This window comes from Arachis stenosperma, chromosome 3 (assembly GCF_014773155.1).
Source record: "Arachis stenosperma cultivar V10309 chromosome 3, arast.V10309.gnm1.PFL2, whole genome shotgun sequence".
Classification (NCBI taxonomy): Eukaryota; Viridiplantae; Streptophyta; class Magnoliopsida; order Fabales; family Fabaceae; genus Arachis; species Arachis stenosperma.
The window spans coordinates 46,625,215-46,645,033 of NC_080379.1; the positions used below are offsets into that span (position 1 = coordinate 46,625,215).

Sequence of the window (19,819 nt, forward strand, 5' to 3'; positions counted from 1 at the left end):
ACATGATATGTTAGTTAAGTGGATTCAGGATCTATAGGGCGAGGATGGCCTAGAAGATGAAAGGGAAGCATGCACAAGTGGAAGGAACATGAAGAATTGAGCTTTGGAGAATTAGCCGCGACGCGCACGCGTGGTCGATGCGCACGCATCGGAGCATATTGCTAGGATTGGCGCGCAAAAGTTGACGCATTCGCGTGGCTAAGCGAAAATCCCACTGATGCGTACGCGTGCCTGACGCGTACATGTGGATTGCAAAAACTCAAATGACGCGCACGCTTGACCGACGCGCATGCGTGACGCTCAGCATGTGACCTCATTAATGAACTCATGGCTGACGATTTCTGAGGAGTTCCAGGCCCAAATCCAACCTGATTCTGCATGAAAAAGACCCAGGAATGGATAAGGGAAAGGGGGGATCAATCATTCACACTTTACACACCATTTTAGCTAGTTTTGGGTTCTTGTTCTTAGAGAGAGAAAGAAACTCTTATTCCTCTCTTGATTTAGTTTGATTTGATCTTCCCTTGTTGAAATTCTGAATTGGATCTTGTTAAATTTTAGTTTGAATTACTTAATTTGAGTTCTCTAGTATAAGTTTGTTTAGATCTTGTGTTGAATTTATGTTTTCTTGTTATTTCCCTTTTTCTTCTCATTTTATGAACTTTGGGTCTTGAATTTCTATTAATGCATTGATATTTTCTATGATTAATAATGTTGTTTGAGTTATTTTCCATTGATAATTTTTAGTGGGTACTTGTAATTCTCAATTGATTTGCAAATTGAATATGTCTTTTGTTAACGCATACCATGTGTTTGATAAAATGTTTCTTTTGATTATGGAGTAGTTTTCTTTACTTTTGGCCTAGGCTAAGGGAATTGGGTAAACTTGAGTCATTAGGGCTAATAGAATTAGTGATTTGAGAACCCTAGTGGTCAACTTGATACCCATTGACACCAATCTACTACTAAGTCAATTAGTAGTTGGATTGGGACTTATAAGTTGAGATTGATCAAGCCATTTAACATACTTCAAGCTTGGAAGTAGACATTATACGTACTTCAAGCATAGAGGTAGACTTAATGAGCTTGGTTCCTCATAATTGTTAAGATATGGTTATTAGACAAGGATGGTAACTCCAATTCCTATGCCTAGCTAAGAGTTTCTTTTATCATTCATATTTGAAACCCAAAAAAAAGTCCAATTGCTTGATTCTTATTATAGTTAGTTTAGTTGTTTACTTAGCTCTAGAGTAGAACTAGTTTTATATGTTCCCTTGTTAGATTAAAAATTGCTCATACTTTGCTTTAGTTTCTTGAATTTAGTTTTTTGCACCTTAAGATTCCTTGCATGTTAAGCTTAGTAGTTTAAATTCTCGCTTATGACTCCCAACCCCGGAATTCTAACTAATATTGATGCATATGTTTGCCCATTCTCTTGAGGATGACCCGAGACCAATACTCTCGGTTACTTTATATTGGGGTTGACTTTGTGACAACCATACTTCTAAATTTGATTTGAGAATTATCAGTGGTGTAGAACTATACTTGCAGCGTAACTATTTTTGTGAAATTCTTTACCAACGATAATTCTTACTATCAGTGTGCCACGCCCACGACCCTTGGGAGGTCACTAAGTTGGTGTGCCACTTCCTCAACCAGGCGTGCAACGCATTTAAGTTGGCGTGTAACGCCACTCACCAGCGTGCCACAACTTCGAAGACATTTTTAGTTGGTGTGCAATGCCATGTAAAGGCGTGTAACGCTCCTGAAGAGTGAAGGAGGTGGCGTGTAACGCCACTCTAAGGTGTGTCATGCCATCAACTCTTGGAAGGTGCACCATCTTAGCGTGCCATGCCAAACCCAGGCGTGCAACGCCCCAAGCCGAAATCAAGATTGGTGTGCCATGCCAAGGCCCAAGTGCAACGCCAAACCAAGCCCACTTCCCTGGAAAGTGCAAACTCGATCCAAGTTGTGGAAGATTCTATTAGGATATAAATTAATTTAATTTGGTTTTAATTAGAATTTAAATTATTGTTATTAATTATCTTATTCTTCATAAAAGATAAGACTTAGTTTTAAATTTGAATTTTAGGTAAATCTAGTATATAAATAAGTGACATTGTTCACAGAAAAGAAAATCTGGACCTAGCCGCATTCTCCTTCACTTTTGTTTTTCATCTTTTTCCACGAGTCATTAATTCATCTGTCAAAGGGATTAGGAGCTCTGTTTATGCTTTCATGGATTATTAAGATAAGTCTTATTCTATTTTGATGTATTGCATTGACCTATTTCATTATTGAGTTTTCGTTCTTCATTCTTTAAAGAATTATTAGTACTGAAAAATATGTTAATTCTGTTTTGAATTCTGTTTATTACTTTGAAAAACTTAATATCGAAATTACAGCTTGAAAACTCATTCTCATGACTTTTTAATATTGACTAGGAATAATGGTTTAAAAAGTGTGTGACGTTGCTTTTCTTATAATTTTTAATTGTCTAGGGCTAGTTTGAATATGTGACATATAATTCGACCTCAGAACTACTTTTGAATTTTATTTGAAACTAAATCAAATTTGTGCTAAACCTCTTCAATTAATCGGTTGACCAAGGAATTGGCGTTTGATTAATTGAAGATAAGCTGAGGAGCCAAGGAATTAGGATTCAGTTATTTATGATTTACCGTGAAAAAGGTCTTTGCATGCATTAAAATAGATAAACAAAGTTTAATTCTCCTGGGAACTAAACATCTCCAAACCCCTGACATTCTCACTCGGTATTATCTCTCAATCAAATCACATGTTCACTACTTCCTCTTTAGCATTCCACATTCTAAAGTTCCAGCAAGACACGGTTCAGCCACTCATCAATTTAGGTCATTCGATCTAATTAGAAATCCAACTTGATATTTACTTGCTTAGTCCTTTAATCTTCGTGGAAACGATATTCACTCGTCATGGTATTACTTGAACGATCTGGTGCACTTGCCAGTATCCGTGAGTTTTAGTATTTGCTCATCAAGCACTCTATGAATGCAGTGATCAGGGAGTTGTCAAACACGAAGTCCCTAAGTCACACCGTGTCGCCAAACCCAGCCTCTCTCAAGTAAGGGACAATGGCATCCTGTGGTGCAAGCGTGTGACTCACTCCCCTACAGAGAAGTCGGCGATGCCTCTGATAAATAAAAAGTGGAATAAGAAATCTATTTCAAAAGTAAACATTAAAATTTCGAAATAAAAAAACAATAAAAATAGACTAAACAAGTATTTGACATTTCATAAATCAGTTGGAAATAGAATAATTAATTTTTAAAAATCAAATGTCAAAAAAACATGCCAAACAATCATAAGACCCATTAAAACATTGAATAACAGTTAAAAACAAGTTATCTATCAAGCTATCAAAATTAAAATTAAAAATATAAAAATCAAATAGTTTATAAATAACAAAATGAAATAAACATAATAAATTAATTTAACTAATAAGTTAAATCATATCTATCCATTAACACTTACCAAAAAAGTTGTCTACCAAATTATCAAAATTAAAATTAAAAATATAGAAATCAAATTAAATAAATAACAAAATGCAACAAACATTTACTTAATAAAATAATTTAACAAATAAATTAAGCCATACCTATCAATTCACGCTTATTAACAATATATTCTACCACCTAACATATACTACATCTATAAAGGTACCCTAATCATGACTATAGATACATGCATATTTAACTTAAACATGAAAATAACAATATAACAATACTAACCCGGAAATCAATTGTCCCACCAATATGTTACGTCGCATTTAAGCAGTTGATGTTCTCATCTCATGCATCTGTGCGCGCCATAATCTCCAAGTACCTCGATAATATGATTAGAAAAGGTTAGAAGTAGGAGAAAATTAGAAGAAATGGATGAAAAATGACTTCAAATCACCTTGTAAACGAGTTCTATATATATACGCCCTTCTTATTAGTGTAAACTAAATAACACCGTGTATATCTTATTTATACTATAAACAAGACAAGCATAATGCACACGTGTGCAAATATCATACATGCACGTCGTATCATGTCTTATCTCATCATTTGTTTACACTATAAACGAGATAAGTGATAGATTGTAAATCAATAAAAATGTTACAAATTATATATTTTCGTAAATAATTTTTTTATTTATTTAAGAAAAATCCCAGGTTAGAGTTGGATTTTATAATTGAATATTGCAATACATGTGAAACAACTTTTTTTTTTCGCAAAATAAATCCTCAGCTTCCATTAAATAGCTAAATCCTTCATGCAAGTACAAAAACGAAGCAATCGAAGCTTTTCTTCCTTTTGCTTCTATATATAATAAGTATATACGCAAACTATTAACTCGGGAATAGTTTTACCGTAAATACATACGCTGATGCCCATCATCAGGGATCATGTCACACTACAGTAATAGTTAAATACCTAAAAACATGTTGCCAAAAGATGAGATACAAAGTTTATCAACCCTTTACTTCAAAATTACAGAAATATAGCTAAGTCTGGCCATCAGTCCAAAGTATATTAATTCAGGATTCCAATATCAAGCAGCTGGAACCTTCTTTCCATCCTCTATGAAGTAAATTGCACTTTCTGGGACCTGCAAGAGGAAGATAGGTTTTCCATCATAAAGAAGTTCCAAAAGATTGGGATAAAGGAAACTCAGTTATCAAAAATCGGTGACAGTACAAATCCTGTACCGAAAACAAAAGTTATCAACTGCAAAAGACAACCCACTTGATCAAAACTTTCGGTTTTAGTTATAGATCCATATTTTCCAGCATATTGTACCATTACTTCACATTTGTTATCTTGTCATAATTTCATGAGGACTGCAAGAAGTTAGTGAACTCCCAATTTATCTATTTAAGACAAAGGGAAGGAAATAGAATGACATCCCCTGTAATTTCTACAGTTATTCATAATTATATTTGCTTTAGAAAGTTATATGATCACTTCATTTTTCTCACAAGTTGGTTTGTGAAGGAGCAGAGGACGGGTGGCGGTAGAGGCAGTGGCGGTGATGGTTACGACTTGTAGAGGGGGTGGTGTTGCTACTGCTGAGTTTGGGAAGAGAGAAGGAAGGTCTGCGAGAGAGAAGGGGAAGATCATAGGAAGGGTAGGGTTTGGAGGCAAATAAAACAAGTTGACTAACTGTGGACTGTTCGATAGGGGTAAAATTGAAACTTGTTTTAATCGATAGGGACAAAATTGGATTAAATTAACGTCGGGTAGTTTTGAAACTTTTTGAAAACATTCAGGACAAGAAGTATTCTTTACCTAATAAAAAAAAGTAAAACACTTTTTTGGGGAAGACCATTGTATTGGCTAACTAGTTATGCATCAACATTACACAGGATTGTTAATACTAATAAATCCATTGGTCCAATTTATCAAGATAATTAGGTGACTAAAAGAAAATAAACAAATGTTACTAGTTATAATAAAAGAAACAAGTAAAATGTCTTTGCTCCATTCAAAAGTTGTACCCTTTGTAAATGAAGTGTTCATAAATCACATAGGTTGGCATACAACACATTAACACTTTGAGACAAACTTTCTTTACTATGCATTCCTATAGTGACATTAAAACATCCAATAGCAAGCACCCTCTCTTCACAAATTAATGACAATTTGATAACAGACACTATGACTAAATCATGATAACAGTAAATTTTATTGGTTAGGCTACTTACATTACAGCCTTCAGATACGGCCCTTTACCGGACCCTGCTTGAGCAAGATACTTGTGCTACGCTTTATATTTCAACATACTAAATCAGAACTAAATAGCAAACTGGAAATCAAAGTCACTTACATCAGGCCATGTATCTGTAATGAACTCCACAATGTCATAAGATATATCCCCTTGAACATCAATTTGGTCTTTCTCAGTTGGACCCTGACACCAATCAATCCACAGTAGTATAAGATATCAATTACATCTATTAAACAACTATGACCACCACCTAAAAGCTAATAGTTATTCACCTTTACAACAGAGGCTCCTGTAGCAAACTTTTTACCAAGTTTCTTTGAAGCATCACTGAGCTTGACACCTGGGATGCAATAAAATAGAATGACTTAAATATTAATAGCATCTGTTAATGAGTGTCTTGCGATAATGAAGTTATAGCTTACCAAAAAGTTCTAGTCCTTTCACAGTCGTGATACATTTTCGTTTGTTACGAATGACTTTCTCAATAACAACCTCTTGCTTCTCCTGTAAAAAAAAGCAAGTTAAGAACATATCAAATGATTGGAATGATGGCATTTAGTATAAATGATGATGATGATTGATGAGAATCTTTTATTTGAGAGCAGCAAAAAAATTCCAAGACATGCCTTTTTCTTTATCTTCCCACCAGGAAGACGCTTGACCTCTTCTTGCTTTGGTGCTAAATCATAACAATATAACATCAGCAGGACTTCAAAATGCTTTGGCTATAACCAATTCGGAAGCAGTACAAGAACAACATCCAATTTATCAAACTCGTGAAATAACAAAACTGAAATGAATAAATGATGGTAAACAAAGCAAAATATTCAATTCACTGACATGTCAGGTCTGAAACGTTGACTTTTATGAATTGCATTTCATAAGAAGAAAACTACCAGGAAAAAATACAAAAAGAAGGGTGGGGTGGGGAGGGGGCCTTACTTCCATGTACACTTTTGTTCTTCATTTGAAAAAAGAAAATGAAATGGAATTCCGTGACATAATAGTACTCATATCTAGACAAATGTACACAATGAAAATATGAGTGTTGTTCCAATCAAAACAATACCCAAAATAAGTGAAAAGAAACACAAGTAACCATTGCATTTGCTTGCTAGAACTAATAACCATTTTCTGAAATAAAATCACCGCATAATTCACCAATCACAACTCCAATCTTCAACATCAAATAGCAATGCAGCAAAATAGATATATAAATAAATGAGCGAAGGGGAAAAGAAAAAACAAAAAAGAAGAAAACCTGAGGTAGCAGCTCCATCACTAGACCCCGAAGATATACCGGTACCTTGAAGCTTATCAGCAACTTTATCAGCATCCCTTTCATTCGTTTCTGCGCCGTCAAAATTAAAATGAACAAACAAATTCGAAGGAGTTAGGTTTCAAATTCAAAATAAATAAATTCACAGTGAATATATTGGGAAATTTGAATTGTAACTGCTGTTCAGGAAAAAATAAAATAAAAATTTAAAAATTGGAAAGATTGATTACCTTTGAGAAGATCGGGATATAGGTCAGGGAAGTTTTGGATCAACCAGGGTTTGCATTTTTCGAAATCGGGTCCGAATTCGCAGTATTCGGGTGGCATAGAGCACACGGGGCAGTACACTACCCGAACCGGTTGGGGTTTGTCTGCCATTGTTGATTGTGTTGTGTGGAGCAACGAAACCAGAAACCCTTTTTATGTGGTTCGCGTGATTGTACTGCGCAGAGTTCAGGGAGGAAAGAAAAGAAGAGGAGGAAGGAATAGGGACTGAGTGAGGAAGAGGAATGAAACGGTGCGTTATGGTGACGCAGCTCTTCGAAAAGGCAATGCCTGATCAAATCTCAATACTCTAGAACCGCAAGGGCTTTTTGCTAACTGTAATAAGCAGACGTCGTCGTTTCGAGAACCCACAGGCCACAGACCACAGCCAAACAAACTGTCTAACCATTGGGTTCCAAGAAGAGGAGTAAAAAGTAAAAACTCAACTTAGTCTTTGTCTATTTTTTACCAAAGACAAAGCATTTTTTTATGGATTTGGATCCTTTAAAGTTTGAATTTCACTTTAGAGAGTAAAGTGTGCTCTTCTACCATTGAATAGTTTTTCTTTTATATTTATTATTAATCCCACCTATAAAATCAATGGTGAGATATCACATTTTACTCTCTAAAGTAAAATTCAAACTTTAGAGGATCTAAATTCTTTTTTTATACTTTCGTTAACTTTTTTTATTTTAGAATAATATAATTTTTTTAAAAAGAATCTGTTAAATAATAAAAAAATAATTTTATAGAATTTTTATTCGTAATTTATAGAAATTTTAAATTTTCATAAATTATTAATAAATTTATTTTTTAAAAATTTTTTTAACTGGTGGTACTTAAGTAAAGAAAAACTATTGTTAAAAATAATGTCAAAAAAAAAAATAATTGCAGTACTGTTAGACAAAAAATATTATTATTTAAAAAAAGTTATTTTAAGTAAATAAATACAAGATATTATTATTAATTTATGAAGTCAGTTTCAATATATTAAGAAAAGGTTCTAATTGACACCATCAAAAAGAGCAGTTTTTATTTATAATTTAAATTAGGCCTAAATTATAGGACATATTATGTGTGAGAGCAGCTATCAACATATAGCATCAAAGTAGAGTGCAAAACGGTCGTCAAGAAAATTAGAGCAGAAATAGTTAATTCAAGTTTAGGAAAAAACTAGCAAACATATTATAGAAATAACTATCAATTAGGCATTAGATTAGTCTATAAATGGAGTTTTAAGCAAACATTACAGGGAGTTCAATTCTTTTAAAAAACACTTAAAAATTCAAAACGCTCTCAGCTCTTTAGCATCACAGAATAAAAATTAGAAATCTTAAGTAATTCCTCTAAACTAAAATACTTGTAATTTGCTTCTTTCCAATTTTTATTAATAAAATTTCTTTACTTTTACGTTTAGCTTTCCTTCTTCATCCTTTCTTTAATTTTTTATTTCTTTTAATTCTACAATTTACTTTGCCTCGGCAACTTTATATTTCTTTATTTATTTTCTAATTTCATTCCTTTTAATTTCTATTGACGTTACAATTACGACATTGAGATACCCACCTTTTCTTTTAAACATTAACAAAATTTGAGTAAAACAAGTATGAAGATCTTTTAAAGGAAAAAATAGCATCGAACAAGAAATGAAATAAGATAATATTAACGTTGATGATATTTGTATTAGTAATGATGACAATAGAGGAGATAAGAATGGTAATAAAGTATGATTACATAATAGAAATAATAGAAGTAGAAGTGATAATTACGAGAATGAAAAGGTGGTGGTAGTAATGGTCATAGTTGGTTATATTGTTGAAAAGAACTTTGTGGGGATTTCAAATTCTCACAAATTATAAACAAAATTCTCACAAAACCAATTTTTGTTACTTTTTAACGGATATTTTTAAAGAGAAGTCGTATTATCCAAGAATGAAAAGATTGAGAACTGAAGTGTCATTGTTTTTAGACAAGGGGCGCCTTGTCCTTCGTAAAAATGAACAAACGTTGAGTTGGGTCTTTACTCTTCCAAAAATAAAACTAGTCATCACTATTGAATTGGAGGTTTACAGGTTAACCAATTAATTGGAATAACTGAAAAAAATTTAATACGTTGTTAGTATAAAATTATTTTTATGTGCATTCAATTACACATCGTCACATCAATAAAAATAACTATCTTTTATATTAAAAATTTTTGAAAATTAGTAATTTTTAGTAATTTCGGTCAGTATTTGACCAACACAAATACCAAAATGGTCTTCAATAATTAAATTTTTACTAATTCATGTATACAAACTTTGGTAAATATGGGTACAAACATTATTGACTCATGTAAAAACTCTAGTAAATATATAAGTACAAATTATATATTTTTTGTGTGCAAATTTTTGTAAATGTGAGTGTAAATTATTGCTGGCCTAAAATAATAATATTTGTTGGTCATATAATATTACTGTTTTTGTATAAACTGCATAGATGGTCATCTAAACTAATAGATATAATTAAATGACTGTAAAATATTTTACATTATCAGTGTATTAAAATTAAATTCAAAAATAAATATATATTATATTTAATATATATATTATAAAATAAAAAAGAAATAAAAAATAAAAAATTATTCTTACTCAAGTGGAAGTCTCGGTAAGAAATTGATTGTAATTGAGAATCAAAGAAAGAGCATTAAAATCGGTACAATGACAATTTTAAGAATTGACAAGGGTGGTTCTTACTAGTTAAAAGAGTCTTAAATATGAATAATATCAAAGTGTCTTAGTGTGGAAATTAGAGTCGCATCTTCAGGTACTCGATCTACCTTACCCGGTTGAGTTAATAATTACCCAACCCAGAGCGAGACATGTTATGATTGGAGCAATTTTTTATTCGATGAGGGTTAGGATTGTGGTCAAGCTCTAGAGTACTTCTAAACCCTAAATAATTAGTTAATAAATTAATTATTATTTAAGAAAATTAAGAAATTAAATTTTATAGTTTTGAGAAATAGAAATATTAAAAATAAAAATTATGGCATTAATTTAAAAAATTTTGGTCTAAAGTTGAGCCAACAGACTAAATCGATTGAATCGGGCCCATATTGAGGCCAAGTCCAACCTATATATCATCACCCTCACCCTTTGTTTCAGCAATAAAGATTCTAAAAAGAGAGAGAGTGTGCAAAATGGTGAGAATGAGGAGGAAGAGAACCCTCATGTACTACTATTCACTCCTCACTTGTTTAGCTCATAACTTTCAATTCGGAGCTATGATTGACGAACTATTTGTAACCACGCGTTCGTCTCATCCTCTTCAATTCTATTTAAATAAAGTGGTGAGTACCTCTAAATCTCGCACCCAGTTTTCTGTGCCCCTCTTTCCACGAATTTGGTTTGAGTTTTGAGTGAATTTGATGATTTTGGTGGTTTAGGTACAATTTAACATTGGATAATTGTTGAATTTTTCTCCAATCATCAATGGATAAGATAAGAAAACTTTAAACCCTTGTAGTTTGTCCAATTTTATGTGTCCTGGTACTAATCTTGAGGAATTATATGAATTAGATTGATATTGTATTGAATTGGAGTTGAATTATCAAATTGAAACTCTTGGAATAAACTTTGGTGACTGGAATCATTGGGTTTGACATGGAGTCTTGGAAGTTTGAAATGTGATATTTTGAGTTTAGGGAGGAATTGGTCAAGGTATGATTTTGGTTTCTCATAGTTAATGTATAATGTCATGTGAAAACTTAGACTAGTTGACCATAGGATTGGTTGAATTATATGAATCATTGAAGAATCAGTGATTTTGTTGGAAATTGCTAAATGGATTGGTTAGTTGGATAGAGTATATATATAGTGTGTGTGTGTGTATATATATAATGTGAAATGTTGATGAATAATATTGGATTTGGTAAGGTATCATGAAAGAAATTATGGAATAGATTTAAGGACTTGTATGTTGATATGTGGTAGCATGAATGGAAAGTGTATGAAATATGGCATGGATATGTTGGTGTTGTTTTGGTTGTGGAATAAATGAATTTAGGTCGAGATTTCGAAAAGAATGAGGTTTTGAACTTTTTAGTAAAAACTTGATTTTTGACCAACTTCGATGGGCCATAATTTAATTTTCGAACCCCCAAATTTTGTGAAACTTGTTTCAAATAAAAATTGGGTTCGTGAAGTTTATATCGTTCGAAGAATGGACTAAAATGATTTTTAACAAAAAAGTTATGCGCGTTCAAAGTTTGGTACAAAAATGTGATTTCTGAAACCTAGTAGCTTTTTGAGGAAAAGGGGTGCATGCGTATGCGATATGCCATGCAACGCGAGGATTCTCATTGTTTTATAATCTCGCGTACGGGGACATGTTTGAAAAATCCTCTAGCTTTCTAAACCTCTGTATCTACTGCTTAAGGTCTGATAGCTAGTGCTTAAGATTTAGGACGAGCAAGAGTATATTAGGTTAAAAGAAAATAAGTAGTTTATATTCTTTAATTAGAGCCAGAGACTTAGAATTACAAAGTACTTTGGGTAGGTTAACTAGAGTGACTTAGTGAAGTATTTTGATGTTAATTGAAAAGGGGATGATGGGGGTGTAATGGAGATAAATCTGAAGAACTATATGTTAATTATAAATATAATATCGGACGTAATTTGATTGTAAATATGACTATTTTAATCTCGAGCACTCTTTCTCAAAAGTGCAACCCCAGTGAGATGGTGGAAGGTGAGGATCTCCTTCTTTGTTTTTCTTGGTATTTTAAAATCGCCTCCAGCGAGATGGTAGGAGGTTAGGATTTCCTCCTCTGTTCTTCATGGACATATCAAAACGTAGTTCCTAGGTAGACGCAAGGGTTGTGGTATGTCCCACTTGCTCCAGGTTGGTTAGTTGAGGCTCTCCGGGTATATGCAAGGGTGTGGTTCGTCCTACTTGCTCTACGATGAGATGGTTGAGCTCCCTGGGTAGATGCAAGGATTGTGGTACGCTGATGAGTTCATAATTGATAATATATTTTAGCTTGATTTGAATGGATTTTATCACATAAACTCACACTTAAGTACCAAAATAGCATACTTTTGTGTTTGATCCCTAAATTGAACCTAAATATAAAAATATGCATTTTTGTGCTTAAATTAGTGAATTTAATTCCACTTTTATGCCATTCGATGCCATGACATGTTTGTTGAGTGATTTTAGGTCCTAGAGACAAGTTTGGCAAGACAAAAGTGGAAGGAATCATGTACAAAGGGAGAACATATGAAGAAAATAAGGAGGAAACACACACTGAAGTGTGCGTACGCTACAAAGAGACGGAGATTAGCGGCGGTTTTTTATCGATTTGTGGCGATTTTAAACCGCCGCTAAATAGAACACGAGCAGTTGAAGAACCGCAAGCTATAAGGGTGTGGGGAGTTGATTTTGCGGCGGTTTTCAGCAACCGTTGGTATAACCGCCGCTAAGTAGAATGAATTATTTGCGGCGGTTTTAAAACCTTTAAAACCGCCGCTATTTAAAAACAGATTTAAAAAAAATTTTGGTGGCTAACAACCGCCGCAATTCAACAGTCATTTTTAAAAAAAATTAGCAAAGGTTTATAACCCCCACAATCTTCACTGTTATATAAAAAAAATTGTTTTCCCACAAAGCTACCTAATTTTTTCTACAATTAGCCAGAAAAAAACTTCGACTAATAAGTTAACTTGCACTAAATCATGTCATGCAAAGTGAAAAAGGAATGTGAAGTAACAAGTCAACCAGAATTGCATAGTTTATAAGCCCCATTATGGAAGACTAATATTCAACCACTGCCAAATTATTCCAATCCTCGTAAATTACTGCATAATAAGTTAGCAGAGAATAATACTATAAAATTGATGATTATCTCATTAGAATACTAAGTGAAAATCTGCTATTTCACTTATATGTCATATTTCTGATAGGTTTCGTTTCTTTTTGCCATGTACAAATCGCTATCTTTAGACAGGTTATTTATGGAACTACTTGCAAAATAGAGATGAAGGAAGAAGCTTTGGTTATAGTACTGCAGAAATTTCCAGTCTAGATTGCATGAGAAAAATGCCTAACTATTCAACAAATTGAAAAAGCCTAACTCAGATATAAAGCGAGTTTAAAATGGTCTGCTAGTATGCTATTTGTTTCCTAGTAAGAGACAATTGAGATGAACCGCTTCCAACCAACATATTTACAAATGGGTTAGACCTATGAGTACAATTAAGATCTTGAACTAAACACCGCAAATCCAACTAAATCTTCCTATTCAAAATAAAGAAATAAACTAAAAATCATAGAACTCTTTCCCACTATAGGTCACAGACCTATACATTGAAGGCTGCAAAGGCTACAGGAGAGTGAAAATTAAATGTTATTTAGAAAAAGGAGTAATTTAGAGTGAATAATAATCATTCTCGTCGATAGAGTAGCTCAACCCACAATGTATTGACAATAAAATAAATTTGATCACAAATAGAAAATTAATAATTACATTCTGCATTACTTTTCAAAAATCTCATAATTGATCCCCAGACCTCTTCTCTTTCCCCAAAACTAAGTCATAGCCCACTATGCTCCTTATGTCCTACATATAGGCTAATTCACAGAAGCGAGTCAATTTTGGCTGACCGAAAGTGAAACAAGCATTCTTCTGTACACTACCATATAAAACTTAAAAGATAAGAGGGATAGAGCATACTTGGAACCGGGTATGCGTGTTTCATCGCTACATCTTTATGAACCATCAATAAAGTGTCTTTCTCAGGCTTTTCTATACCCTGTCCAAGTTAACAAGTAGCATGTTATATATATATATATATATATATATATATATATATATATATATATAAGAGCATTACCAATTGTACAGTATTGCAAGGAATCATCTATTTTCACACATAGGTAACCAATAGCCAGCAAAGCCATTAAATTTACACAGTATCTAACTTAAAAGCTTCCACCAATGCCAACTGTCTCCCTCTTTTTTTTAGGTGTGGTTTGTAAATTCACTAAATTGACATGGGAGATGTGATGGATTGAAATCAATAACATCTCCACACAGCTCATAATAACTAGGGGAGATACCACCTGAACTGAGTATGAAGTCTTTTAAATGCTTATAGACATGAAAGATGGAAGACGAACACAACCATATTAAATTAGATACAAGAAATTAAGAATGGCAAGGATGAAGCTGCCTTCAAACATGGATATGCCAAAATAGTACCCTCTTAGAAATGAATAAATAAAAATGAATACCTTTTTCTTTTTTTTCAATATCTTTAAATGGCATTTTTTGATGTAGTGCATCAAATGATATTTAGAATGCCTTGAGCATAACTGTTCTTAGACCTTGGGGTTCTCTGTTAACCACTCAAAAATATCCTTGGACTTAACCACCTCATCCTTATCCAAAGTTTCTAACCATGAATAAACTGGTAACCATTGATCCATGCATTGAAGCCGTGCATTTGGAAGATTAAGCTGATTTACTTCCTTTTCCTGCCACATTTGAAAGATTAAACAATGCCAAATGTAGAAACTTACAAAGTTGTCCGATTTTATGTTAAAGGAATCTTTTCAAGAAGCAAAAGCTTATACGTAGATCACCCAAAGGCAAGCAACCTATATATATGTAACTATATATGGAGCAAAGTCCAAATTGATGACAAAAAGTTCCAATTTTTGTGAGAATTATGTTAATACCATAACCTTTCAGGCCAATTCCTTGATTAATTGATCATGTTTGTAGAAAATCTCAGAACCAATTTCAGATGATGGAGCAATTACACTTGGATCCAAAATATAAGCTTTGATTTGACACTAAATTAAGATTAGGGGAGTGACTATAATTCATCACATATTTAACTTTATAGATGATAGTGCCCTTTATCATAAACAATATTGACAGACCAACTAATATACCATGTATATTAATATCAAGTACAAACCCAAATTCAATCTCATATCAGCCACAAAAATACCAAATCAAAAATTCAAAATATTGCTACTATCTCTAATTTACACAAGAGACAGGACTTAGGTTTCTGGCCTTGAAACATGACAAAGTTTTATAATAGTGGAATAAAATCAAAACATTGCCACTATCTCTTCTTCTATGTGTGTCTAACTCTGGCCTTGAAACATGACAAAGTTTTATAATAGTGGAATAAAATCAAAACATTGCCACTATCTCTTCTTCTATGTGTGTCTAACTCTGTACACAGGACTATGGCATTGTAAATAAAATTAAAGTACAACCAAAATCAAGAAAAAGTTGTACATTAAACCATGAAAGAATGTAGAATCCATAGTGAAAGCGCTAGTCTGATAAAAAGAATGGCCACATCCACTTGAAGCCTTACAAATTACAATTGTATGTCTCATGCTACGATTTACAAGACATTTAGTCCCTAAAATTGCATGATTTTTAGTGTTTTGTGATTTTTCTTTACTTGGGTTTTGTGCCAGGACATGATAAATAACATGAACATACAGCCATAACATTATTTACATTCATGACTCATTATTCATAACGTTCTTATATTATGAAATATGAAATATAATTTCATTGTGAGTTAAGTTGTATTCCTGGTGGTTGCATTAATAATTAGGAAGTCAATTGTGGATTATTCTTAAAATATGTTAACTTAATTTGTTTAAGCACAATAGCAAAGTCTCTAACTTTGTGAAGAAATCAAGTACTTCGGATGAATTGTACCCAAACAAATAATATTTATCACAGACAAATTTTGGACAAAAAAGGGTATAGTGAAAGGAAAATGTCATCATGTACCAGATAAGAAAGACCCATAATGGAGGTGCAGCGTGTTGCAAGTCTTCACTGTAGTACCAATTTTGACTTGCTGGACTGGATTTTGCTTCACCCCTTTTATTCTGTGTTCTTGGCGAGAACAAAAGAAAAATAAAAGGGTAAATTGAAACCAAATCAAGAAGGAAAAGATTAATCTGCACCAAATTGAAATCTGAAACCAAAAAGAAAACAAAACAAAATTGAAAAAAGGATTTTTTAGATACCAATAACCTGAACCAAGAACGGGACCAGAGGGAGGAAGGAACAGATCGGCAATGGACCCACCAGTAAGGGGAAGTGCAATGCAACTGTTACTGACGGGCGGAGCTACACGGCGGCAAGGATTCGCACGCGAAGGTGTGTTTTGCGCCTCTGCTCCCGTTTGTGTTCGTGCGCGAGGAAGATTGGAAGAGAATACACTAATTTTTTATTATATATACCAAAACGGTTGAATGGCAGCAGGTTTTACTGAACAGCCACTATCTAGGGCAGTTTTGCAGCTGCTGCCAAATCGCAGCTCACCTCCGACGCGAATCTGCCAATTTGCGGCGAGTTCGACCACAAACGCTAATTCCTGGCCGCTAGTATCCGCTTCTCTTGTAGTGGTATGCACAACTACCCGTGCATGCGTACAAAGGCAAAAATCAGAAGTGTGCGTGCGCACAACCAGCTGTGCGTAATGCACAAGTGAAAATTCAGTGAAGTGTGTGTGCCCACACATCTGTGCATACGCACAGGTCCCTGCACGTGGATTCATTAATGAAACACGTGATCTGCGATTTTGGGGGCCTTTGGCCCAGTTTTGGAAGGCTTTATGCTAAATGGAAAGTGCTATATCAAGAGGAATGGAAGCCATATGAAGGGGGGAGCTTAGGACACTTTTCTTTTAGGTAGAAAATGCATTAGGGGTAGGAGTAGTGTAGATTAGGGAGTGCCCTCTTAGGGTGGTTCATCGTAGCATTTTATAGAAAGTTTTGATCTTTGATTTTGCTCATCTTTATTGTAAGTACTCTTAATCTTCTCCTTAATTACACTACTTTAGCTTTTATTTTCTTATGGTTCAAGTTAATTTAATTATATATGCAGTTTTGGTATCTTGAAGTTTCAATTGATGAATCCAATGTTTTATGCCTTGTTTATGTTTGATTGAATGTTTATTGTTGATATTGTGAATAGTTTGGATATAGTTTTTATTTTCCTTTACGAATTCTCATTGGTTTTATGCCCACCAAGTGTTTGTCAAAATTCCACTTGGTAATTTTGAGTAGATTTTCACACCTTGACTTGGGATTTGAGTTCCTAGGATACTAGAGTATTAATGTCCGATATTTAATGATAATTCTTGAGTAGTTAGTTGACTCATGTTTCCATTGACGCTAGCTTTTTATTAATTAATTTGGTAAGTTAGCTAGAACTTATGGATTGAGGTCAATTATGCTTGCTTGACCTACTCCTCGATGTTAGGGGTTAACTAAGCGAGATTGACTCATCATAATTATTGATGAGCGGATAATTTATACGCTTTTTGGCATTGTTTTTATGTAGTTTTCAGTAAGTTCAAGCTACTTTTTGGGATGTTTTCATTAGTTTTTATGTTAAATTCATATTTCTGGACTTTACTATGAGTTTGTGTGTTTTTTTGTGATTCCAGGTAATTTCTGGCTGAAATTGAGGGACTTGAGCAAAACTCTGATAGGAGGCTGACAAAGGATTGCTGATGCTGTTGGAATCTGACCTCTCTGCACTCGAAATAGATTTTCTGGAGCTATAGAACTCCAAATGGCACGAACTCAACAGCGTTAGAAAGTAGACATCCAGAGCTTTCCAGCAATATATAATAGTCCATACTTTATTCGGGAATTGACGACGTAAACTGGCGCTCAACACCAGTTCCATGTTGCTGTCTGGAGTAAAACGCCAGAAACACGTCACGACCCAGAGTTGAACGCCCAAAACACGTTACAACTTGGCGTTCAACTCCAAAAGAAGCCTCAGCACGTGAATAGATCAAGCTCAGCCCAAACATACACCAAGTGGGCCCCGGAAGTGGATTTATGCATCAATTACTTACTCATGTAAACCCTAGTAGCTAGTCTAGTATAAATAGGATAGTTTACTATTGTATTAGACATCTTTGGTCTTAGTTTTATTTTATTCTTCATCTTAAGAGACTATTGATCATGTTTTGGGGGGCTGGCTATTCGGCCATGCCTGAACCTTTCACTTATGTATTTTCAACGGTGGAGTTTCTACACACCATAGATTAAGGGTGTGGAGCTCTGCTATACCTCAAGTTTTAATGCAATTACTACTGTTTCTATTCAATTCTCTTATTCCTATTCTAAGATATTCGTTGCACTTCAACTTGATGAATGTGATGATCCGTGACTCATCATCATTCTCACCTATGAATGCGCGTGACTGACAACCACTTCCGTTCTACCTTAGGCCGGGGCATATCTCTTAGATTCCTTAATCAACATACAGCTTGCCATGGAGGGGAATGATGTAAGAAAACTGTAATTTGAGCAGTAGGAAAGCAGAGATTCAGAAGGAACACAGCATCTCCATACGCTTATCTGAAATTCCCACCATTAATTTACATAAGTATTTCTATCCTACGTTATTTATCTTTATTTTCTGTTTATTATTTATTATTATTCGAAAATCCATAATCAATTATAATCCGCCTAACTGAGATTTACAAGATGACCATAGCTTGCTTCATACCAACAATCTCTGCGGGATCGACCCTTACTCACGTAAGGTATTACTTGGATGACCCAGTACACTTGCTGGTTAGTTGTGCGAAGTTGTGAACCATGGTATTGGCACCAAGTTTTTGGCGCCATTGCCAGGGAAAGAAAAAGCAATGAATTTTACAAAATGCAATAACATATGAATCACAATTTCGTGCACCAAGTTTTTGGCGCCGTTGCCGGGGATTGTTGAGTTTGAACAACTGACGGTTCATCTTGTTGCTTAGATTAGGTAATTTTCTTTTCAAAAATCTTTTTCAAAATTTTTCTTTTCTTTTTCGTTTTTTTCAAAAATATTTTCGAAAAAAAATTAATAAAAATCCAAAAAAAAAAAATCATAAAATCATAAAAATAAAAAATATTTGGTGTTTCTTGTTTGAGTCTTGAGTCAATTTTTAAGTTTGGTGTCAATTGCATGCTTTAAAAATTTTTCTTGCATTTTTCGAAAACTCCATGCATTCATAGTGTTCTTCATGATCTTCAAGTTGTTCTTGGTAAGTCTTCTTGTTTGATCTTGATGTTTTCTTGTTTGGTGTATTTTCTTGTTTTTCATATGCATTTTTTGTTTATTAGAGTCCATGCATTAAAGATTTCTAAGTTTGGTGTCTTGCATGTTTTCTTTGCATCAAAAATTTTTTAAAAATATGTTCTTGATGTTCATCATGATCTTCAAAGTGTTCTTGGTGTTCATCTTGATATTCATAGTGTTCTTGCATGCATCTTGTGTTTTGATCCAAAATTTGCATGTTTTGGGTCATGTTTGTGTTTTTCTCTCTCATAATTAAAAATTCAAAAATAAAAAAAATATATTTTCCTTATTTTTCTCATAATTTTTGAAAATTTGAGTTGACTTAGTCAAAAATTTTTAAAATTAGTTATTTCTTACAAGTCAAGTCAAATTTTCAAAAATTTAAAAATCTTATCTTTTCAAAA

The 19,819-nt window shown here is 33.5% G+C and overlaps 1 protein-coding gene across 1 annotated transcript; it reads right to left on the reverse strand.

The window, feature by feature from the left end:
• Nucleotides 1–4,319: 4,319 nt before the first annotated feature.
• LOC130965850 (translation machinery-associated protein 22) lies at nt 4,320–7,605 on the reverse strand. Its single transcript, XM_057890611.1, has 7 exons — nt 7,264–7,605; nt 7,016–7,105; nt 6,381–6,433; nt 6,177–6,258; nt 6,027–6,094; nt 5,854–5,937; nt 4,320–4,635 (listed from the first exon to the last, which is right to left on the reverse strand). Exons 1-7 carry the CDS (start codon nt 7,409–7,411, stop codon nt 4,579–4,581), a joined length of 582 nt encoding a protein of 193 aa, XP_057746594.1. The 5' UTR covers nt 7,412–7,605; the 3' UTR covers nt 4,320–4,578.
• Between the last annotated feature and the right edge of the window lie 12,214 nt (nt 7,606–19,819).